Source organism: Toxoplasma gondii, chromosome IX (assembly GCF_000006565.2).
Source record: "Toxoplasma gondii ME49 chromosome IX, whole genome shotgun sequence".
Taxonomy (NCBI): domain Eukaryota; phylum Apicomplexa; class Conoidasida; order Eucoccidiorida; family Sarcocystidae; genus Toxoplasma; species Toxoplasma gondii.
The window spans coordinates 3213918-3236853 of NC_031477.1; the positions used below are offsets into that span (position 1 = coordinate 3213918).

The following is a 22936-nucleotide window of genomic DNA, read 5'->3' on the forward strand; positions in this document are numbered from 1 at the left end:
GATTCTCGAGAGGTGTATTCGAAGCTGGAATGACACAGGTGATTCTTTGGGGTCCACATCTTTCGAGACAAACGCAGCAAATGTCCGGACAGCGTCGGTTTGCTGTGCAGGATTGGACACGAAAGAAAGAGAGTTGAGTGAACAAAGACTTCCTTTCTTCTGGGATGAGCGGCCCTGCTGCGTGTAAATGACCAACGTAACAATGCCCCTTCAGGCGAAGCTTTTGCTGTTTTCTTCGAATTCCCTGCGGCAAATACAGTCATTGAGAGGTGGAAGGACAGTTCATATGCTGTGCAGTGTCACAGGAGGTAAACTGTACCATAACTGTCACAGAAAAGTCTCAATTTTTCACTCGCGAAAAACACTCTTTTGAAAGGGTCCCGCGAGTAGAAAGGCGGGGTTCTTCGCAGGCAAACTCAGCGAGAATGAGTGAACGCCATTGTTATTGCTCTTGGCTTTCGTAGGATTTCTGCTAGAAACACATGAAAAACAAAGAGAACTCGCACACAAAAGGTCCCCACAGGCAAGTTCGCATCAAAGGTAAATTGTGTGTCACAAAGGACTACTTCAAGATTCTTTTGTCGGTCCTTAGAGCCTCCATCCATGGTTCCTGTGGCCTTGATACGGCGCATGCTCTCACGCCGTGGATGTAGGAACATAGATAGAGATATACGCAGAAATGTCAGTGTAAGCATATATATATATATATATATATATATAGGTATATATACATGCATGTACATTCTTACATACGATATATATATATATATATAAATGAGTGTGTGTACAAAACATTTGCATATATATACATTTACATACGCATGTCTACATCTAGACAGGCGTGAAAATGGTGTATGCCTCTCTGTGTGACTTTAGTCGTGCGGGGCACATTTCGTCCACCAACGTGGAAGAGACAAAAGGGATGGCTGCAGAAGACTCAGTGGAAAAAAAAGAACGTTTTCTGGAAAAAACGCCTGCCTTCTGCCCAAGCAGTGAAGGGGCGTGAGAGAAAGGCAGCGGCAGGTGCCTAGAGTCCGTTTCCGGTGTGTGCTGGCGTGGAGCGTCCGAACATGATGTTTTCTTCAGTGTTCTACAAGAAATGTGAGGCTGAGACAGACACTGAGAGAAAAGCGAATCCATCCCCCATTGATTGGCGCATGCGCCCCCCAAGCTCCCTTATGGAGAGGGAGATGCAGCTAGTCCCGAAAATGTCGATTAGAGTAGAGTTTGGGGTCTTTATGTCGCTGGCCTTTTCACGGTCATGTGCTACAGGTGAAGCAAACTAGTGAAGACGAGGAACGAAAACAACTTGCTGGTTCCTCTGGATCTAGCCAAAGACTAAGTAGACGACCCCAGATGAGGCTCGCATAGATAAGGCGATTTATTCCTACGTCCAACCAGACATATAAATATATATAAATATGTGTGTGCCTATATATATATATGAATAGCTACATTCGCCTAGGATGTTCTTCCTGGGTCTTTTCTACTGAATTTCGACAGTTTCACTCTTGTCTTTTAACGCGGATGATGAACGGTTGTGTTTTTCTCTTCTCGCATGGCAAAATGAAGAGTCTGGACCGGAGGATTGGTACCATTTTCGCGTGTCTGTGTTTCGCACCGAGACAAGCCGCGTAGTGGTCTTGCCCTTCTAATGCCATCTACGTTTTTCTGACCGGTTTCTTGTCCATCGGCAAAAATGTTTTCGTTTTCACTTTCAGGCCACTTTAAGTTGGAGCTGCGATCAGGAAAAGGAACAGCTGCTTTGTTGTCAAGCACGGAAGGGAAGGGAGAGATGCGCGTCTCCAGCAGAAGTCGACTGCAGACTGACGAAGCCAGGGGTCAAACGAGCTGAAGATGAGTGTCGTCTTTCGTTGTTTACTCCACAAAAGGCAGCCCAGTGTAAATAGCGGTTAACATTTCGTTTTCCTTACGTACTCATGGCATGCAGCACCAATCAGACAACAACTAAAGCTAGAGTCCCTGTGATACAGAGAGGTCATGTGTTGAGGAGATCTATTTTTGCGTGAGGGCGAGTTTCAGGGAGAGAGAAGGATCTGGCAAAGAGATCTCCAGAAAGGTCGAAAACCGCCGATGGAGAAAGAGAGACTCACAAGTCGAGAAGACAGAGATCCGTAGGTAGAGGAGATAGAGATCCATAGGTAGAGAAGATTGGCGCAGATGCACAGATCTAGACAGAGATCTACACACAGAGAAGTAGAGAGATACTCAGCGAGAAGGTGAGACAGGAGTTTCGGTATCATCTCTCCACAGAATGCCGGTGCATGCACAAGGAATCAAGACTAAGAAAATGTGTAGGGACTTCTGTTCAAAGTTCTGCTAGCGTGAGAGGCGCCATATCGGCAGCTGAGAGGAAGGGAAAATGCATTTAACATGGTGGTTCACATAAAGCAGAAGTGAAACTTGGATCCGACAGAAATCGAGGCATGCAGGTATCACCCAGTCGGCGAACTCGCAGTATATACCCCCTCGAATAAGGCGACTGTTCTCAACGCTGCAAGTCTACATACCGCACCGAACGTTGCCCTGTATCCTCTCTGTTGATGACGAATGAGTGTATCGAACACCCTCTGTTGGCTGCGACTTCTTTGAAACTGCTTTTCGTGACTCGAAAGTCGAGGCACCAGTCGTAGCTAACTTAATGCCAGTCAAACGGCGCGCTGTTATGTTTTTCGAGCACGGTTCAACGAAGCTCAAACGAGGCCGCAGGAAAGAGGAGAAACGAGGGCAGCGAGCCTCTGACGCGTATGGAGGTCCTTTTCCAAGACCAGAACTCGACAGATGGGGACGGGAGCAGCAGAGAGAGCCAGAGAACCAGCGGGTCCTGCGAAAAAGCGAAGAAACTAGCTGCTCGTGTTGGTGTCTCTCGCCATTTTTTCCTCAGACAGCGCATCGGTTCCTTTTCTTTGGCCATGTCCCCGTTAGTGTATTCAGTCCACCTCAGTCGAGTTCTGAGTCTCGCATTCTTCCTCAGCGTTCCGTTTCTTTGCAGATCGTCTCTTGTCTAAAAACTATTCCCTTCTTCATTTCCGAGTCGAGACCCAGAGCCCCCCGGTCTCGCCTGCCTCGTGGTCGGCGCGCCTCGAACGCCTGAGTGCCTGGCCAGCACACACGCACTGCGACTTCTGGAAGAAATCCGTCGGGGAACGCGGAATTTCGCGGGGAGCTTTCTGAGATCCAAACAGAACGAACAAGTCCTTCGTTAAATAACGGCCTTTCCACTCTGCGCCGTCGAGGCAAGTGTCTCGATGGACTGCATGCGGGCACAAGGCCCAGCTTGCACACTACCCTTTGTTGCTCGGGAAGACAACACCGGAGAAAAGGCGCTTTTTCCTCGCGCTGGTGTCTCCAAGATCAGTTCTCCTCGTTTGCCTCTTCCTGCACTTTTCTGAAATCTCCACTTTTCCTGTTCTCTAAGAGAAGAAATCCACTTCTCAACAGTGCACCGGCGTCCGGACTGTCTCCGAACGAGACACCGCGACCTCAGTCTTCTGCAATGGTCGACTCTTCCACTTTTTGCTTTTCCGCTGCTTCCCCTCGTGTCTCCGCTGCCTTCACCGCCGAGTTAGCATTCCTTTCCAAGAAATTCGTAAAGTCAAATCCAAGCCTAAACTCGTCTCGTCTCCACTCATCCACCCTTTTTTATACACGCGTCCTTATATATGCATGCATACACACATATGTATCTATATAACTCATGCTGTATCCACGCATGGCCGCATTCACTTGCATGTAGAAGAGAACCTACACATTATACATCCGTTCATATGCATGTATATATGTATATATATGTATATATATAAATGTATATATATGTATATGTGTGACTACGTGCATGTCTTTGTATATATGTCTGTCTCTGTGTCGGAGTAAGGACGAGTTCTAGCTCTGTTGGAAGCGTTCTTGATTTTCGTCTTTTTCTTCCGCCTACCGGTTCCCACTGGAACCGACAGCCTTCGTAGTCTGCATGCGTCGTATGAGAGAGACACAGCGACAGTTGTTCCTCTTTCTTCTCTGCAACTTCCTCGATGGCAGACTCTGCCCTCGCACCTCAAGAGTCTGCCGGCACTGCTGCCGCTGACAATGCCACTTCTTCCAGGGAGGAAGGTCGAGGTACGTCCGGCGCGCATGGACAGGGCGCGCGCGCGACTGCAGAGCAGCGACTTTCTCTGGACGGCGCGACCGCGGAGCCGAGCAGTGGAGGCGCTCTCCGGCCGCAGTCGGACGCGGACATGCTCGAAAGAGGCCTTCTCGGAGCTTCCGCCTCTCCGGAGGCTGCCGCATGCAAGGACGAGGCAGCCGATAACTCGCCAAGGCCGCACAAGGAAAAGGAAGGTGCCCCCTGCTCCGAGCCTCTCCGTCGCTGTCGAGAGATTGGCGTCTCGTGGACGGATATCTCCTGTAAGTGAGAGAGAGAGTGCAAGGAGCGACTTGTGTGAAGAGGGAGAGGGAACAGCGACATGAGGTCATGGGGGCTCAAGAGCGCGGAAGGCGGTGGGCGGAAACGCACAGAAACCAATGGGGCATGACAGCCGTTCGTCGTCGCTCCCTCAAACAGCCGACGCGCGAACTCCTTCGAAGGAACAACTGCGAATCTGCGCATGCATACATCGGCTGGAGAGGGAGGCGGCAGACATGCAAGCCTCGCGCAGGTGTCAGAAGTGCTCTCAAAGAGGGTGGACGCTCTCGACTTTGGAAGATGACACCGCTCTTCTTTCGCCATTCTCTCGCTGACTTCATCGGCATGCGTTTGTCACTTTCACTCGCTATTCTCTCTCCCTCTCGCGCAATGGCCATCTTTCTCTGCCTCTGTCGTCTTGCCAGTCCCTCGCTCTGCATCGGTGTGTGACGTTCTAGCTCACTCGCGCTCTTGGTTCTGCTTCTCTGTCGCGGTCACCTCGCTCTCTCTGTCGTTCGTTCTCGCGTCCGCTTTTCCTTCCAAGTTCTCTTCACCTCCCTGGCTTCCTCGTTCGCGCTTTCTTGCGTCGGATCCCTTCCCTTCAGTTGAAGCGCGGGTGCGAAGGCCGCGAACGGGCATTCTCGGTACGCCTCCCCTGTGCGACGTTCTCAACGCCCTCGACAGCCTCACGCAGAAAGGCCCTCTGAAAAAGATTTTGTGCGGCGTCAGCGGAGAAGTCCTTCCCGGCGATATGGGTGAGGAGAGAAAGAACGCATTTGCTCTTCTCTTTGCTGTCACCTCTTCTCTCTCGTGCATGCGAATGCCACAAAGTCATATTCATAGTTTACCACCCTTCTCGCATCTCTTTCCTTTTTCGCGTTCTCCTCTCTCCGGCCCTTCTCCTGCTTTCTCTCTCTCTCTCTCTCTCGCGCGCGCGGTCTCCCTTTTTTTTGTTCCCTCGTCTGTCCTCTCCGTCTCTCTTTTTCTCGCGCGCGTTGTCTTTCCTCTCTTGGTGTCTCTCTTGTTCTCTCCCTCCCTCTGGATTCCTCTCCACTGCTCTCGCTCGGAGTTCATGTCTCGCTCCTGTTCCTGCTCTTGGTCTTCCCTGAACGTCCTCTTGTTCTCTCTGTCTCTGTCACCGTTTTCTCGCGCCGCAGTGGCTCTGATGGGCGCGAGTGGAGCAGGAAAGTCGACGCTGTTGAACAGTAAGGAGTCCGGACGAATGGTTTGCATGGAGAAACCTTTGTGAGAAGTCTCCTTCTTCTCTCCGCCTTGACAGTCTGTGCGAGCCGACCATGTCTAAGCAGGGTCACCGCCATGCTTGGCCTCTGATCACCACTACTCTTGCACCCATACCCTCTTTCACCTTTGCGTTCCTCAACCTTTCTTCATATCCATTTCCCCACAATTACCTTTGTTTCACCTCGTCGTCCGCGTCTCTTTCGCACTCAAACTTGTGTCTCTTTAGCGATGCAAGTGTGAATCCTGCATATGCATGACCCTATCATCTACGCAGAGATACCAGTACACTCAATACACATCTATATAGATGGTGACATGCGTATCCATATATATATATATATATATATTGCTGTTCTCCTCTGTTTCGATCCTCGTATAGGCACTCTCGTCCTATTGTTTTCTTGAAATCTATCTATCTATATATATATATATATATATATATATACATATATATACATATATATAGATGTGCATGTATATACATATATATATATATATAGATGTGCATGTATATATATATATATATATATATATATGTTCGGATGGGTTCCTGCATGCATGTGTTTTTCAGTTTTGAGTCGATATCTGCGAGAGACCTCTGGAACGGTAAAGTACGGAGACGCGCAGTTGGAGTTGAAGGAGGCGAAGAAGGTCTCGTGCTTCATTCAGCAAGAAGATCTCTTCAACGGATTCATCACTGTTCGAGAGCATCTCCAGTGCATTGTGAGCTAGAGAACGCAAACTCATGTACAGCGACAGAAATGCACATATTTTTGTGTATGTATCTATATCTGTATAGATAGAGTTGTTTATCTGCATGCAATGGAAACAGTAATTCAGAGGACCGGAATTCACTGGGTTTCTCTGCCTCCACAGGAACGGGCTTTCAGCCGAGTCTGTTCTGCGGGAGACAGTCTTGGAGTCGTCGTGACGGCAACGCGGCCACAGAACATGCATGCAAAAGTCTTCTCCCCATCTACCTAATTGCATTTCCATATATTTACATATATAGGTAAACATCTGCGTATCCACTGCTTTGACGTTTTCCGCCGGTTTCTCTCTTTCACCTATCTATACATGGACACACGCCGGTCTATCTGCTTATTTCACTATATCCATGTATATATATATACTTATATAGATATATATATACTTATATATATATATATATATATATACTTATATAGATATATATATACTTATATATATATATATATATATACTTATATATATGTATATATATATATATACTTATATATATATATATATATATATACTTATATATATATATATATATATATATATGCATGCGTTTTGGATTTTTATTCGAGCGTGTGTGAAGTGGGGTGTGTGTGATAAGGACTCGCAAGGTGCCCGGTTTTTTGAGTGAAAGTCGTACAAACCGTTTTCTGTGATTAGGTTCGACTCCGAACTACGCTGCCGCCGAAAGAGCGCGAGGCTCTCGTCGACCGCCTCCTCGTCGCCTTTGAACTTTCGAAAGCGGCAGACACATGCATAGGCAATCTTCAGATGGGAGCGCGAAGGTACGCGAGGCGCGGTCAGAATTTCAGAACCGAGGCGCGTCTTCGTTTATTTTCAGAAGTCGATCCCTTCTCCCTGTTTTTCGAACAAACATCGTCTCACCGCGTCGAGTCTTTGAGACTGCGAAGCATGTTCATTCGCTTTCGAAGTTGGCGCGTTCCTGTGCGTTGCCTCAGAGGAATCAGTGGAGGCGAGAAGAAGCGCCTGAGTGTCGCGACGGAAATCGTGACAAATCCTTCCATCATTTTCGCGGACGAACCGACGACAGGTCTGGACTCGTTCATGGCCGAGGCTGTGATGACTGTTCTCGAGCGGCTCGCCCAAAATGGTAAACGTCGGCGTGTGACTTCAAACAGTCGAACTTTGAAAAATCTACAGGCGAGGCGTTCCCTACTCCACAGGCTCGGAAATTCCTTGTCGTCTCTTCTCTCTTCTGGGTCTGTTCGCTTGTCTCTTCTTTCTTCGCCTTCAACTCTCGGTCAACGTCGGATGGATTTCTTGCTCTGTGTCTGTCTCCTTCCCCACTGCTGCGGCGAGGCCGTCACAAGTCGGTCGTTTCGAGATTGCAGATCTCTCTGTTTTCAAGGCAGTTGTCCAACCACAAAGGCTGTGTCCAGTTTTTCCTCGCCTTCTGCTCCTTCGTTGCTGGAGCAGTCGGCACTCTCCGCGCTCTCGAGTGTCTTTCGAACTTGCACAAACATCTTCGCGTTTCGCCGGAGTCCTCTTCTCTCTGGCGCCCTCCGTTTTTCTCCCAGGTGACGCGCGAAGACTCCTCCTGTCACCTTCCAGTGCATGCGGTGCCTCCTAAGAGACTTTCGTTCCCTCTTCTAGCCGAGTCCCTGTACTCACAGCTACGCGTCGCCCAGCATTCTCACTCTCTTCATTTATATGCATATATATATATATATATATATATATATGTGATATGTGTGTATGTCTGTATATGAAGCTAGAAGTAGACGTCTTTGTATGCGAGTGTGGCTGCGTCATTTTTTTTTCTGTCGATGTGGAGTACAGCTGCGGTTCCCGCTGAACGTTTTTTCTGTTTTTTCTAGGGCGTTCGATCATTTGCACAATCCATCAGCCGAGCACGACGGTGTTTGAGAAATTCAACAAAGTGATTCTGCTCGCAGAAGGCCGCATGGTCTTCGCTGGAGACCGACTCGCCCTGCCAGTGTATTTCGCGCGCGTCGGAAAGTCGATTCCACCCTACACCAGTGTCGCTGACTTCGTCATCGACGTCCTCTCCTCCAGCGAAGGCGCAGAAGCGACTCTCCAAATCGCGGAGAAGTGCGAGCCGAGAAAGAGAGACATACATGGGCGGGGAGGGGAGGCGGGGGGATGAGAGAGAAGAGGAAGAACAGGAAGAAGAGGAAGAACAGGAAGAAGAGGAAGAACAGGAAGAAGAGGAGGGAAACGGTGGGCGCAGATGCGAGACGAGAGTTTTGAGAAGCGAACGGGGAGGGGAACTGGAAGAAGAGTGGAGAGACAGGCCTTGGTCTCAGATGACGAAGAGACAGAGGAATGCAAGGGGACTGCGTTGTTTCTAGTTCTCGTCGCGAAGGAGAACCACCCATGGTATCCGACTGAGAGACGAGATGGAACAGGAACTTTCCTCAACTCAAGATTCTCCCTGCCGAATTCCTTTCCGTGCGTCGTCCTGTCCTTGCGCGCTGTGTTCTCTCGCCCATGTTCCCTTTTCGCGTTTCTGCGAGTTTCCGTCGTCCTCACCATCTTCCAGTCTCGCTTGTCTGCCGTTCTTCTTCCTGCAGGATGCATGCGGCGTGGATCAACACAGGCGTTCCCTTCATGCGTGACTGGGTGAGAAAGACGAAGGTGGAGGAACAGCGATTCTGTTGACTTTCCTCTCTTCGTTCAGCAAAGGAAAAACGACTCTCTCAAACTGGCATTTTGCGTCTTCAAAGCGGAACCGAGATTCTCCACTAGGTGATTCTTCTCTCGCTCCCTCTCTCTCTCTCTCTGGCGGAGACGTACACGCTGTACTCCGACGCTGCCGCCCAACCGAGGGAGATGGCGGGTGTCTCTCTCCCAACGTTCCAATGAAAGGCCTTTCGAAAGCCGCGCCTGCAAAAACGAGTCTTGACCGAACCGCTGGTTACGTAACGAGAAACATTTCAGTTTGTCAGACCTAACGTCGGATCGTTCGTTCTTCAGAAAGCGAAAAGAACGACAGTCCCGGAAGCCACGGATACACTCCCCATTCTATCGCCATTCCAAATTCGCGCATCCTGTCCAGATGTATCTTTTCTTCTGTCTGTTTGTGCTGCATCACTAGAGTGTGCCTCTCTAGTCTATACGCAGGAATGACTGTCGACAGCTGAAACTGGATAAATCTCGACCTCTCCGTCTCTGTAAAAAATGCTGTCTTTGGTTGTCTCAGCACGAATCCCTGCGAGAGCAATACATCCAGAGGCTGCAGTCTGAGGGAGTTGCGGACAAAGTAAGGGAAGCAACAGAGAGCTGCATGCGCGCGGCTCTCTCTTCAATATCGAAAAAAACGACCAAGTTCTTTCTCAGACACGAGCTCCTGTTTTTTTGTATCCCTATATACTTGTATGCACACGTGAATAGAGTTGTGTACATTTATACATGTGTACAGATATATAAATGTATATATGTAATATATGTATATATAAGCATATATATATATATATATATATAAACATATAATGTTTATATATAAACATGTAGTTGTGAAACAGCTGACAGTCGCCGCCACCTGCAAATATGTCTGTGGATGTATTTCTGCAACGTCGAGAAGTGCTATGAAGTTTTTTTCCACCGGTTCCTTCGTTGGCTGCCTCTCTGTTGTTTCTTCTTGCGTCGTCTCCAGCTTTCTCTTCAAGCCTTGATTATTCCATCGGCTCCGTCCGTTCTTCATTTCCGGTTCTCTGTGTCTTTTTCTCTGCATGCAGCTCAGCTCGTTCAAGGGCGAGACGAAGCGTCTCGCTTTGCGCAAAGGTAGCAAGTGCCCCCGTCCTCGAAAAATGTGCTGATCCGTGTATATATATATATATATATATATCGATATATACATATATATATATATATATAAATCGATATATATATATATATAAACATATATATACATATGCGTTGGTGTATCTATGTGTATATGTAAATGTATAGTGGTGTATTTATTTATTCACTTCTGTGAGTGTTTTTCTACGTGCATGTAGATACATGGACTTTCTATAGTTCTCTGTCAAAGCATATATAAGCATATATATATATATATATGTATATATATATATATATATATATATATATATTTGTATATCCGTATTTGCTAGAATATGCTTTGGTGTGATGCAGTGTATTTTATGTGTCTGGGGTGTGAAGGCAGCGTCGCTTGTTTGCAGAGTCGCCTTTTTGAGTCCTGGGAGTTCCTACTCTTTTTTCGAATGCGAATTGATTGAATTTGCCTGAAAATGAACTGACATATCATCGAGACATGTGAGAGGGCTGTGAGGTGCCGACCTGCCTGTGGCAACGCATCTTTCCTCGCCTTCAACTTTCCTTTTTCCGGTCTTTGTCAATGTCGGCCTCATCCGTCTCTCTCTCACTCCGCATTTCTTCGTTCGCGTCTCTGCCCTTCACGCCTTTCTTTTCCTTTCAGAAGCGCTGGAGGCTCCGACTGCGACTGATGAGGAGCCAGCTGTCAAGAAGAAGGAAGCCGCAGTGGAGGGTCGCGTGAGTTGGTAAGCGCCGCGCGGGGAGAAAACGAATTTGAGAATGAAAGTGCCTGCTTTTCAAGCTGAGAACCTGCGCGCACTCCAGACAGTCCGTGTTTGAAAGGGGGCAAACAAGGGGAGAAGAGAGAGAGAAGGGAGACACTGTGGGCGCTACGCAAGGCGTTTCGCGCCGGGTCGAGAGCGACTCTTGTCTGCAGGTGCAGAGCCTGCTGTTTCTCATTTTTCCATTTTTCAGGTGGACGCAATTCCAGGTGCTGCTCCACCGCTGCTCGCTGGCGAACAAACGAAATCCACAGATTCTGCAAGCTCGTGTGGGCCAGACTCTCGTCTCTGCTCTTCTCCTCGGCTTTATTTTTCTTCGACTTCGTAAAGGGGATGCCATTTCCAAGAACGGCGCTGCCAACTTCATCAACCTGAATCAGGTGCAGCAGCGCAGAGTCGACGACGCGACGAGGAAACTCAAAGAGCAGCGACAAACAAAGCACGAAGCTTTCGGTAGCTCAGCCTGAGTAGATCCCAGGGAGACCAAGGCGAAGAGAAGAAGAAGAAGAAGGATGGTAGAGACGCCGCGAGACAGAGAAGAAGAAGAAAGGCGGCAGAGAGAACGAGGGACCGATGCGGGGGTGGCTTCCGGCTGTGATTTGTCCATTCGTGTTCCAGCTGCGTTCCTTTTTTCGAGGATCCCTATATGAAAATATTTGCATCTGGCCAGTTTCGCTGGTGGTCACCAGAACTCCAGCGACCGGCCAATTCAGTTCCTTCGCGTTGTTCTCGCGTTTTCACCTCTCGCGACTTCCCGGCTCGTGCGTGTCTCGTTGGCGCCCGATTTTGCTTTGCATGGCTCCATGGAGTTTCGCCTCAGTCTCTCCGTCCTCTTTCTTCAGGGCATGACAGGTCTGGTCACCGTTCTGCAGACGTTCACGACTGACAAAATCGTCGCGCTGCGCGAATATCGCTCGGGGACGTACAGCCTCGTTCCGTATTTCCTGGCAAAGACGGCTGCCGACGCGGCGTTCCAAATTTTTAACCCAGTCGTCTTCTTCACGTAGGCCTTGACGGCAACGGTGTCTCTGTGCTTTCTCGAGAAGCCTCCACTTAGCACCGGTGTCCGTCTCCAGCCGACGGACGGCCCTGCACGCCGGTGCATGCTCCAGTCGCCTCTGGCGCGTCTCGTTTGTAGATGCTGACCCTCGTGCCTGGAGGATACCAATGTATATTATATAAAAGGCTGCATGCAAATCCGTTCCGAGTTCCGGCTAGACTCCGGTCTTCGTCTGAGCAGCTCCGTTCTCTTTTTCTTCTCTCCACCTTGCCTTCTTCTTCTTCTCCGGCTCCGTCTTCCTACCTGTCTCTCTGCTCCAGCGTCGTCTCTGTCGGTTCTCCTCGTCGCTCTCCAGTCGCTCTTCAGTCGCTCTTCAGTCTCTCTCCCTGTCGTCAGGCTGTCTTTCTGCACCGTCGCTTCCGCGCGTTCTGTCTAACGTGACTCGTCTCGGCGTCTAGCCGGTTGTCTCTCCTGCGCTTCTTGCAGGACTCACCTGCGTCGTTTCCTTGTGCTCTCCTGGTTTCCTTGCAGCATCGCATGGTACATGATGAACTTGAATCCGTCGGCGACCCGCTGGCTCTGGGGCCTTGGCTTCATCTTCCTGCAAACGAACGCGTCGATTTCGATGGGCTACTTGATCTCGTGCATGTGCCCCGACGTAAGTTTCTCGACGTCAGAGGTACCGCCCTGCCGTCGAAAGGTATCCTCGCTGCTCATCAGAGATACTCACGCGCGCTGCGCGTCAGGTTTCTGTGTTTCTCCTCCTTACAAATAGGCCCGCGCGTCTCCATGTCGATTTACCTCACCTTTTCTCCGCAGAAATAAGACAGAGAACGTCGTGTGCGGATCGTCTCGGCGAAGGCGTTTTTTCTCTGGGGGCCGGCCTTGTCTTTTTTCGTTCTCGCCTCGGGGTGTTCGGAGCCTCCCCGCTTGTCGACTTTTTTTTCCTGAAGCTGCAGGCAGTTTTCGCTGATGACCTGCCGTGTTCTCGGCTTCAGTGGTGTCTCCTTGCATGCGTTCGTTCTTCGCGTTTCTTTCTGCGGCCGAAGTTGTCTTTTCTTGAGATCAACTCTTGGGCTGGCGGCCCAACGACGCGGCGTGCTCGGTGGTGTCTCCTTTTGTCCCCTCTCGAGGCGCTTTGGCGAAATGCGGCCGGAGAAGTCGCGAACTCTCGAACAGGGGTGCCCTTGGTCGCTTTGCGGGGGAATGCTTGGTAGAGCTTGAGGAGCAAATGAGCCTTCGCGCGGAGTTTTCCTTGATGCGTCTGCGTTTGCTGCAGCTTGAAATTGCCCTCTCGGTCATGCCGCTCCTGACGATGCCACTAATCCTTGTTGCGGGATTCATGATCATTCTCGACTCTCTGCCCAGATTCTGGATATGGGTGCCGGTCAGTGGCCATCTCTCTCGCAGCGCAGCTTTCTCTCTTACTGGCATTCTTCTCTCTTACTGGCGCCGGTCTCTGCTCTTCAGCTGTCTCAGATAAAGTAGACCATCTCGCGTTCTTTCTAGCCCAAGCAGTGTAGTGCCGCCATCAGAAACTTGCCGGTCTCAAGAACAGATTCTTCTTGCCGCATTCTCGACGGCCTCCTTTCTCCTTTTTCGTTGTCTCTTTCTCCTCCATGCTGTGTCTGTCTCGTCGCCTCTGTGTTCTTCTGTGAGGTCTCTCGTCGTCAACCAAGGATCTCTCTCGTCTCCTCTCTACTCTTCTGTCTTTCGCCAGTTCAGTGCTCCTGTCTCCGTACTTCCTCAGTATTCTCCTGTTTCTGCATGCACAGCAACGAAAAACAGTAGATACTGGACATGTCGGCAAGTGCTGTCCGCGTCTTCCCCTCTTCTGCTTTTCTTCTCTCCGTTGCCTGTCTACAATTGCGTTCCTGAGCCTGTGTCTGCGAGTTGCAGCTTTCCATACACCCCGAATGCCTCGAAAGAACTCCTCAGTCCATGAATGTCCACTTGGTTCTTCTCGGGACTTCCTGACCGTTCTTCCTTTCGTCTCATCTGTCTCTTCTTCTCTCAGTATCTCTCACCCTTCCGGTGGGCCTTCTCCGGCATCATGCACGCCGTCTGGGGTACGTACAGCCCAAACCCCCAAGCAACCTTTTGTATGCGCTTATGAAGAGATGATCCAATATATATATATATATATGTTTTGATGTGTGACGGTGTGCATCTGCATGCTTCTTCGCTTGAGAGAGACTCCGTTTCAGATCAGCCAGGAAATGTCTTTTTTCGGGGACTGGATTGCCTGTTCTGATGCGAAATGTTCTTTAGCGAGACTTGGAGTTTTCTTTCTTTCTTCTCAACTCGACCTTGTCTTTGCCGAGTCTACGACGTCTCACGTCTGTCTCTGTGTATCTTCTTGGGTCATCTCTTCAGTTCTTTTGAGCAGCTGTACGTGAGTCTGAGCGAGCTGAACGAGCGCTTGGTCGCTCCTGCTTTCGTGCCCTCCATGTCTCCTGCACAATGACTTCTCTTGGTGATTTCCATGTTCTTCTTCTCTCCAGAAGACGTCGAACTCGATCCTTGCCCTGCGGGCATGAATCCGCCGTCCTGCTACAGCTCAGGCGCTGAGGTATTTCTTTTCACTGCGTGGCGATTTTCAGCAACCTTTCTGCAAATCTCAGTTGCCGCGGTGTTCTTTCTCTCCGTTCAAATCCGCCACTCTCGCTCTGTCCGCGTTCCTACTTTTCACTTGAGTCCTTGAAAGAGTCAGGGTAATCGAAGATCCTTCTTGGCGCAACGTTAGGGAGTCAGATGTTGCGTCCATTCCTCGACAGCTGGAGCAGGCGTCTGTATATTTGTCTCTTGTTTTTGCGGGGACCGTGGCAACGAAGGATACACCGGTCGTCTCTTCTGTCAGGGCCGTTTCTCGTAAACTCGGTAGGAAGCAGCGTTTCGATGTTTTCTTTTTGTTCTTTAGTTGTTTCCCTCTGTTTCTTCTCTTCTCTTCCACATCAACGTCGTGTGTTTCCTGTGGTCCTTGTTCTCCTGACTCTGTTCTCGTGCCGTTCTTCTCGGGAGCACTTGTGAGGCTTCCGCTCCTATTTTCTCGCCGTCTCCCGGCTCTCTTCCGCAGCTCCTCGCTCTCGGCTCTCTGGTGTGCGTATGGCTCTCCCATTTGATTTTTTTAGTTCTTTTTTTTCTCAGGTTCTCGAGTACTACTGCCTTGATGGCGACAGCATGTGGCTGAACGCTCTCTACCTCGTGATCATGGTCGTCGGGTACGCGAGTCGAGTCCTTCTCTGTCTCTTCGTCCAGGCCTTCTCCGACAATGTTCTTGTTGAAAGCGTTCTTCTCTCCGTTTTTCGCGTTCTGTCCTCTCTTTCACACATGCTCTCTCTTCTTCCCTCGCGTCTGCTTCCTCTCTCTTTTTCTCTCCTCTCTGTCCACCCTCTCTTGTTCTTTCGTCTACGCTTCTTTCTGCTTCTCTCCCCCATGCCTCCTCTATCTTCTCTCCTGTGTGTTTCTCTCTTCTGCCATTTTATATGTGCGTCCGCTCGTGTTCTCTGATGCGCTTCAGTCCTCGATCCTTCTCTCAGTTTTTTCTCGTCGCCTTCGCCTCTCGCGTTCCTGCTTCCGCTGCTGTTCGCTTTGGTGTCTCCGTGGCTCTCTTTCTGCGTCGCCCTGCGCGCGCCGCTGTCGCTTCCACCCTCCGCCCCCCTCCCCTTGTGCTTTCTGCGTTTTCTCTGTGCACCGTCTCTTCGGTGTTCTCTGTTCTTCTCGCATCGACTCAGCTACCGCGTTGTCGGCCTCTTGGTTCTCCTCATCTTGAATCGCCGAAACTAAAACGCCGACAACCGACTTGCACGATGGCGTTCGATGCCCGCGAAGCGCGGCAGGAGTCGAGGAGAGGAACCCCCACACAGCGAGCACGAAGAAGAAAAGGCGAAGCGACTCAAAGACCTGGGGGAAGAACAGAGAGGGAGGCAGGGAAGCAAAGAACCTCTGCAACGAAAAAGGGAAGATCGACAGAGAGACGCCAGCGACCGTCGCCGAAGCCACGAACATCGCCCTCGAGAGGAGTTTCCGAACAGAAGACAACGGCAGAGACGCTCCTTCAGATGCGCCCAGAAGCCACAGATCGAGGGGACTCTCGCGCATGCACTGAACGCATTTTCGCTTCTTTCCGGTCTTTGTGAGAACCTCGCAACGTTCACGTGCATGCAAAGTGAGGCCAGATCGCCGTAGCGGCCAGGTATGTCGTGCAAAGGACATACATGTACGCATGCATGCATATTTGTAAGGAGGCCTGCGTGAGTATGTGCGCTTTTTTGACCGAATGGCCGAGCGGTTGTCTGTGCAGTCGCAGTGAAAAGCAGATTTCCAGTGTGGAGGCGAAGGAGTGAAGCTCAGCCCTGCTCTCGAACCACGGGCAGAACGCGTGAGAGAAAGGATTTGTTCGCATTTCCTCCGGTTTTCTCCCTTTTCTTCGTGGGCATACAGAGGCGAAACTTCTGCACTCGCCGCAAACCTTTTTCGCCACACCTGGTCAATTTTCCGATCCTTTTCCTCACCGTCGTTCTTCCGCAGCGCCCGTCTCGGCGCATTCCTATATATCGACATCTATCTACATATATCGACATGTATCTACATGTATCGACGCTTATCTACACATGTCTACATAGATTTGGTAAGGCGGTCATTTTTTCGAGAAAAGTGCAACTGTATACGTAGACTTGTATCCAAATGGAAATGGGGAAACATATGCATTTGCCTCCCACAACGTCACCCCTGCTCAGCAAAGCGCACAGAAGGTGTTCAGTCTTCACTGTGGCCATATAAATGCATTTACATGCATGGAAACATTTGCACAAATATATATCTATTTCTGCATACATATATCATATATATGGTCAATGAAAGTAAATAGACAGGCCTATATCTATCTATAAATATATATATATATATATATATATACGGATGAAGGGGGTAGAGAGTGACCTCTGTGAGGGTGCGTTGTTCGCTTCCGCTGCAAGTCCACGCATGTGCCTGTGTCGGAGTCGAGAGAGCAGATAATAGATAACTTCTTCTGGCAAACTTTACGCCGCGCGGAATTTCAGAGAGGACCGAGGAAGAAACCTCGAAGGTCTCCCTGGTGTCGTCACAACGAAGACCGCAGAGTTGTAGGTATTGAGGTCGGACTTTATAAAAAAATCTGCTTTTCCCCGGAAAACCATTGCGTACTCGCAGAAACGCGACATGCCCTTCAATTCTCGCGCCGAGGACGCATCCGTTCTACCTGTGTTTTGAAGCAAACATTGTGTTTTTTCCACTTCTTTTGCAAAGCGTCGCTGGGCCGACTTTGCAACGCGGCGCGGCCTTTCCAGAGAAGTTGATGTGCAGAACGGAAAAATTGGAAAGTCCTCGCACTTATCCCTTACCTTCTTTCCTTCTCTTTCTTCTCCCGTCTCTCCCGCTATTCCTCCCTTCTCCCCTCTTCTCCCTTCTCGCATTCTCTTTTCTCGTTTCTCTTCTCTTTTCTCTTCTTCTTTGTCTTCTTCTCTTCTCCTGCTCGTCTTCTCTTCTCGCTTCCCTTATCTGCTTGGCGTTCTCCTTTTTCTTCGTGCTTGAGTTCTGCGGAGAAGACGTCCGCGTTTCCTTCCTTCGACGTCACCAAACTATGTTGATATATATATATATATATATATAAATATATATATACGAATATGTATGTATACAGGCCCACATGGAGACCTTTATACATGTGCATGCATGTGTTTATGAAAACAAATAGGTACAAACGGAGAAAGGGTCCGCGCCTCCGAGTTCTTTCGTATGGCCTTCTTCATCAGCAACTGTTCCAGTTGAAAAGCGGGGGTCTCGAGGTCGCTGTCGAGCGGTCGGTCTTCTTGATTCGGGAGTCACACGGAGAAAGCGGAACGGCGTCGACTGCTCCGCGTTCTTCTTTTCTCTCCGTGCTTCTCAGAAAGTCCACTCTCGCCGAAAGGCGACCGTACCCTCTCTCAGACTCTTTCCTTTCTGCAACGGCAGTTCTGCTTGCGCAACCCAAGAGCCTCCAGAGGCGCTGGGGTCTCTCCACTGCAGCCTCAGGAAGTGCAGCGGCTGCATTTGCACCTTCACCACGCCTCCACTAGACAGAGAGTGTGTGTATTCGTAGTGAAGAGACCTGAAAAATCCAAACAGTCACGAGCAACATGAACCTCCACTGCTCCTCGCAAAGGCCCCCATGTTCAGGGGCGTCTCGCGACGCAGCCGAACACAAAAGAACGAAGCCTCCACGCAATGTATCCATCCCTAGCCATGTTTGTACATACATAGATAGCTGTGGACGAAAAGCTACCACACACAACGCACCGGAATGCAGAACGAAAAGGAAGAAGGAAGTACAATGCCGTAGATGCCGGAGCAACGACCCGCGGCTTCCTCACCTGTCTTTAAGACGGAGAAAAGGAGCAAAAGTTACTCGACCCCCACCGAAATGCTGCTTCACTCCGACGACTGTGTCCCAGGAGTTTGTGGGGTGCTCACGAGCAACTTGCACGTTCACTTCTGTCCACTGTTCGTCTTTCTCTTGCGGAACTTTGCCTCCCTGAATTCGAAGTTCGGACGTTTCTGAAAAACAAACGCCGGAACACGAGTGCCCAGAAATCGCGAGCTCCACTCACCTTCAGCTCGAACACCCAGCACACCTCGCCTTTTTCTTCCGTTATATATATATATATATATATATATATACATATATATATATATATACGAACACACTTTATCTGTGCACATCCAGATGTTATACATCTACATCTATATGTGTAGACGTTTTATGGAAGAAAAAAAGGTATATATACATACATACGGAGGCATTTTATGGAAGAAAAGTAACAGGATGCATGTAGGCACGTTCACATATATACATCTATATTCACATCTATTCATATATATATATATATATATATATATATGCATGACGTATATACCTACATCTGTGGATATAAATGTGTGTGTGTGTGGCTACGTTTCGAGAGGATACTTTGGCACTGTGTGATATTTGCACAGTTGCACTTTTCTCTGTGGGAAGTCGATTCCCTCTGTGTGTTGTCACCTGCGGGAGTCTGTACACCTCGTCTCCACTTGATTTCTTGCTCCTCCCTCCACAGCATCTCTGACTTCAGGCAAGTGCTTACGCGTCTGGAAGTCGTGAGAAGGCTGGATTTTGACGAATCTTTCTCCTCGTTGAAAGAGGTGAGAGGACGAGACAAAAGCGCCAGCTGGCGCATTCTCCGAGGGAGGGCAGAACTGCCCGTGGAGCTCGTGGTTGCCGTGAACAGCTGCGAGGAGTGGAGAGGCGAAGGAGAAGACAGAAAAAAGCCGATGAACTCGAGGGGAAGAGAAAGGAGGGAAGTTTCGAAAAGACAGACACGAGGACGTGGTAAGAGAGGTGGCGAGACAGCGGAGAAAAGCGCCTGATTCTGGGGATTCCCAGTGGCTGAGGGTGTTTCTCATTCTCTTGCCTTCTTTCTCTAGAATGGTTTTTCTCTGTGTGTCTGTTCTCTTGATTTCGCCCGCATCTTCAACCTCTCGCCTTGTAGGCAAGTCTTCATCTCTTCCTCTCCTTGTTGTCTGCGCGTCTCTCGATTTCTCGACTCCCTACGGTCTCTCCTCTCCTCTCTCTCTCTCCGTGTTGCGATGTTTCGATCTCTACCTTGTTTGCTCAGTCACGCGTTTTTTCTTCCTGACTCGGGTGTGCGGGACTCTCTCCTCCCTCTGTTCTCGGCTTTTTTGCTCTCGCTCCTCCGTTCCGCGCGACCCACCAGTGCACAGAACTTGGCTTCTGCCGGAGGGAAGGTCGTAGCGCATGACGGTTCGGAGCCGCCGGTTTCCTCCGGACCCTACAGCCTCTCCAGAAACTTCGACTGCTTCGCAGAGTCGAGACAGGAGAGACAGCGAGCCGTTCTTTCCGGTGCAGAACTCGAGGGACTTCTCCAGCGACGGCAGCGAAGACCTGAGCAGGTCTGTGCCTCCCCAAGGCGCTCCGGCGTCTGCTGAAAGGTGCAGGTGTGTGTCGAATCCCTTCGCCCATTTGTGGTGGATCTAGCGCGGCGCCAACAACGAGCAGAGAAACAGACACTTGGTGGCATCGTCGCACGAAGAGCGAAGGAAAACGCCTACTTCTCTGTCGCGCGTACAGGCAGCGCTTCGTCTCAGATGTGCGAAAACAAGCGACCGAAAGAGACGTCACACACTGAGATCGGCTGGCACAGAAGCCGTGGTTTTTTGTCAGAGTTTCGTCGGACAGCCGAAAGGAGACACGCCGAGACAGAGGGGTGGAGACTGGACAGACAGAGGAGAAAGTGAACCAGGAAGCCACCCAGAAAAACCGGAGACAAACAGACAGAGAGGGAGCACTGAAGAGCGTTAGGAAGAGACGAGGAGGACGTGAAGGCGCAGAAGAAAGGGGAGAACAGAGAACGCAGAACGGGGAGAGGAAGACCGCGAAGAAAACAGGCAACCCTCTGACGCAGGGAACAGGCCGCACAGTCTCGAGCACACTGATCAGGTGTGTTGGTTGCCGTCGCGCCCAGCTCGAAAGAAGGCGCAAAAAAGAACAGTCTCAACACAGAAGTCTGGGGGAAAAGGGGAGAGCACCTCATGGAAGCGACTTGGCTTTTCCTTACGTTCGCGCCGATCCGAAGGCCTTCGAGACCCGTCGCCCCCCGAACTGCCTTGTCTGAGCCACCAACCAGTCCGGACGAGATCTGCACAGACACCGCAAAAAGATACAAAGGAAAAAGTCGAATTCCGTCGATGTGCAGCGTCAGCAGGTGCGACAACCCAGTCGCCAGCACGGCAGCATGACGAAGATTGCACAGTAGCGAAGGTCTCAATGTCAGGAACTGCGCAAAATAGATTTCTGAAAGGACAGCCACACAGCGAAGAAGCAATTGCTTGGCTGACCCAAGCCGACCAGCGGGATGGTGGTGAACAGCAATCTCAAAGGGATCCGTTGTCTGTATTTCATAACCGGGGTCCTCTTCATAATCCGAGGTACTACGTTGTCTCGGTGTATTCTAGTGCTTTACACAGTCTGGGATTGCGGGAAGCGCCAACGATATACCTCAAACGAAGCCCCGACACTTGCTTGAGCTTCTGAGAGGAGCGAGTGTGTGGGTTTTCTCTGTTTTCACACAGTTTGCATCGAATACTTGGCGGTGAAGTCTTCTGCAAGAGCAGTGGTGGTAAATGGACGTCGGAAGCAGCAAAGAACAGCAGCTGATAGTTGCGAAAAGAGGATCAGCAGCCAAAGGGAGGAGATGCAAGTGAGGGGGCGGGGGAGGAAGAGGCATCATCAGGGTCTTTCTCGCTTCGGGATGATGTATCTCAACTTTGCTTCGCAGTTCGACTCAAAAAAGAAGGTGAACACTCGGGAAAGGTGTGTCGAGTCCCTGGCGATGAGACGACGATTTAGTTAACTACAGAGACAGAAATGTCCTGCAAGAACGCTGAACAACTCGAGTTCTGGACTGCTACGTCCGGAAGCAAACAAGGGCACCTACTGTTGTCGATTTTAGTTTCTTTTGCACTGAACTCTTTGTCCCTCCCAGTGACTAGGTTTTTATGTGTATCAGGACGCCACGTTTTTGCCGCGTTTTACGCTGCCGGAGGGGTCCTTTCTTCGAGGTCTGTCGGTGCGTCGAGTTTGCGGTGTCGATGCTCTGATTTACTCTCGACAAATCACGAAAACAGTAGTTGGTTTCCAAAGACCGTGCACGTACCCATAACGACGTTTGCGGCGAGACGGCGGGAGGTGTCACCGCAAGGGAGAGGACGACGCACGAGAAAAAGGGGGTTGCCTCCCGCCTTTCAGTAGCAGCGATAAGTGCTACGAAGACCAGGAAGAAGAGAAAAGATCTTGTCCAATGAAAAGGACTCTTCATCGTGGCCACGATAGTGCAGACACCGCAAGAGACAAGCGTTCCTGCCTCGCGAGAGACGGCGCTTTTTTGTCGGGCCAGTGAGAAAAGAAGGTTCTTGCAGGTCGAGTGAAAAAAGAGTTCCGCGCAAAAAATGTGGAGATGTGTGCGCCTGACTCGAAAGGTTTCTCCCCCTTTCACAAATGGAAGACGAAAAAATCGACCTCGCCGGAACTCGATCTATCGCGAGTCCACTTGCACGCGCCTCTGCCCAGAGGGGGTCACCACGCGGGAAGAAAAGCGATTTTTCACGTCGACTGCAACCTAAAAGTCCGCTGCCGAAGCTAAGGAACGAATAAGACAAGGGAAGGGTAGTGTTCACCGAAGAGGCAGGTGAATGCACAGAGAAAGAGCCAGCAATATGGAAAGGCCGGTCAAAAACCCCCCGTCCGCGCTCCTTTGTCGGGCAAAGCGCGAGACCCCCCAGATCTACGAGTCGGAACAAAAGGGAAAGAAGATAGGTGGGTATTGACTGCTTGTTGTCGTGTCTGCATGCGTGAAAGTCCACCGTTATTTTCGTGTGCATGTTTGTAAAGAGACTGTCTGGTAAATTTCAATGGTGCATCGCGCCTAGGGGGATCCTGGGGACCTCGTTGCTTCCGACGAGTTTCGAGCTTCACTTGGTTTCGGTGGAGGATCTCCAGCTCTATCTATGTATTCATGTCGAGCGGCCTTCGATGGAGAATCTGTGATTCTAGCCATGGGCTGTGTCGCCAGCCGGAGTTCTCTATCTCGGGCACATCACCTGGTGGCAGTAAGTCTAGGAGATACACAGGCATCTCTCTTAACTCGCTTCAAACGCCATTTCGCGACGAGTCTTGAGACATTTCCTGTAGATGTATAGTTGGAAAACCAGCAGTTGTATACAAGCTGTACAGAAATCATGACATTCACTTTGGTAGTCCCCTTCCTGCATAAGCATCATAATCCAAGGCACCATGCATGCAATGCAAGGTCACAACTGAAGCTAGACTCCCTCGAACTCCTTCTGCGAACGAAATAATCTCAGGGTGGCGGCGTCTTCTTCTAGCAAATCTCTCCCCCTGTT

The 22936-nt window shown here is 50.0% G+C and overlaps 2 protein-coding genes across 2 annotated transcripts; one reads left to right on the forward strand and one right to left on the reverse strand.

Annotated features, from left to right (window-relative positions):
- The first annotated feature begins 3817 nt into the window (after window positions 1-3817).
- Window positions 3818-16523, forward strand: ABCG84 (ATP-binding cassette G family transporter ABCG84). Its single transcript, XM_002368329.2, has 19 exons — window positions 3818-4422; window positions 5026-5175; window positions 5578-5625; window positions 6234-6385; window positions 7082-7206; window positions 7381-7532; window positions 8260-8494; window positions 8977-9025; window positions 9606-9665; window positions 10141-10186; window positions 10845-10926; window positions 11156-11342; window positions 11805-11965; window positions 12494-12620; window positions 13242-13349; window positions 13980-14031; window positions 14467-14534; window positions 15110-15183; window positions 15697-16523. Exons 1-19 carry the CDS (start codon window positions 4050-4052, stop codon window positions 15746-15748), a joined length of 2301 nt encoding a protein of 766 aa, XP_002368370.1. The 5' UTR covers window positions 3818-4049; the 3' UTR covers window positions 15749-16523.
- A 531-nt stretch (window positions 16524-17054) lies between these two features.
- Window positions 17055-22451, reverse strand: TGME49_289360 (hypothetical protein). Its single transcript, XM_018782081.1, has 6 exons — window positions 21691-22451; window positions 20593-20673; window positions 19729-20008; window positions 19102-19245; window positions 18352-18535; window positions 17055-18089 (listed from the first exon to the last, which is right to left on the reverse strand). Exons 1-6 carry the CDS (start codon window positions 21850-21852, stop codon window positions 17885-17887), a joined length of 1056 nt encoding a protein of 351 aa, XP_018636405.1. The 5' UTR covers window positions 21853-22451; the 3' UTR covers window positions 17055-17884.
- Between the last annotated feature and the right edge of the window lie 485 nt (window positions 22452-22936).

Excerpts from the sequence above, each read along its gene's own strand:
- ABCG84 (XM_002368329.2), top strand. The coding sequence starts at position 4,050 with ATGGCAGACTCTGCCCTCGCACCTCAAGAGTCTGCCGGCACTGCTGCC. Across the intron at positions 9,666-10,140 it reads CTGAGGGAGTTGCGGACAAA|CTCAGCTCGTTCAAGGGCGA; the intron begins GTAAGGGAAGCA and ends CTCTGCATGCAG. Across the intron at positions 14,032-14,466 it reads CATCATGCACGCCGTCTGGG|AAGACGTCGAACTCGATCCT; the intron begins GTACGTACAGCC and ends TCTTCTCTCCAG.
- TGME49_289360 (XM_018782081.1), bottom strand. The coding sequence starts at position 21,852 with ATGAAGAGTCCTTTTCATTGGACAAGATCTTTTCTCTTCTTCCTGGTC. Across the intron at positions 19,246-19,728 it reads AAGCCAAGTTCTGTGCACTG|CTGTTCACGGCAACCACGAG; the intron begins GTGGGTCGCGCG and ends CACTCCTCGCAG. Across the intron at positions 18,536-19,101 it reads TTCTCACGACTTCCAGACGC|AAACGTCCGAACTTCGAATT; the intron begins GTAAGCACTTGC and ends TTTGTTTTTCAG.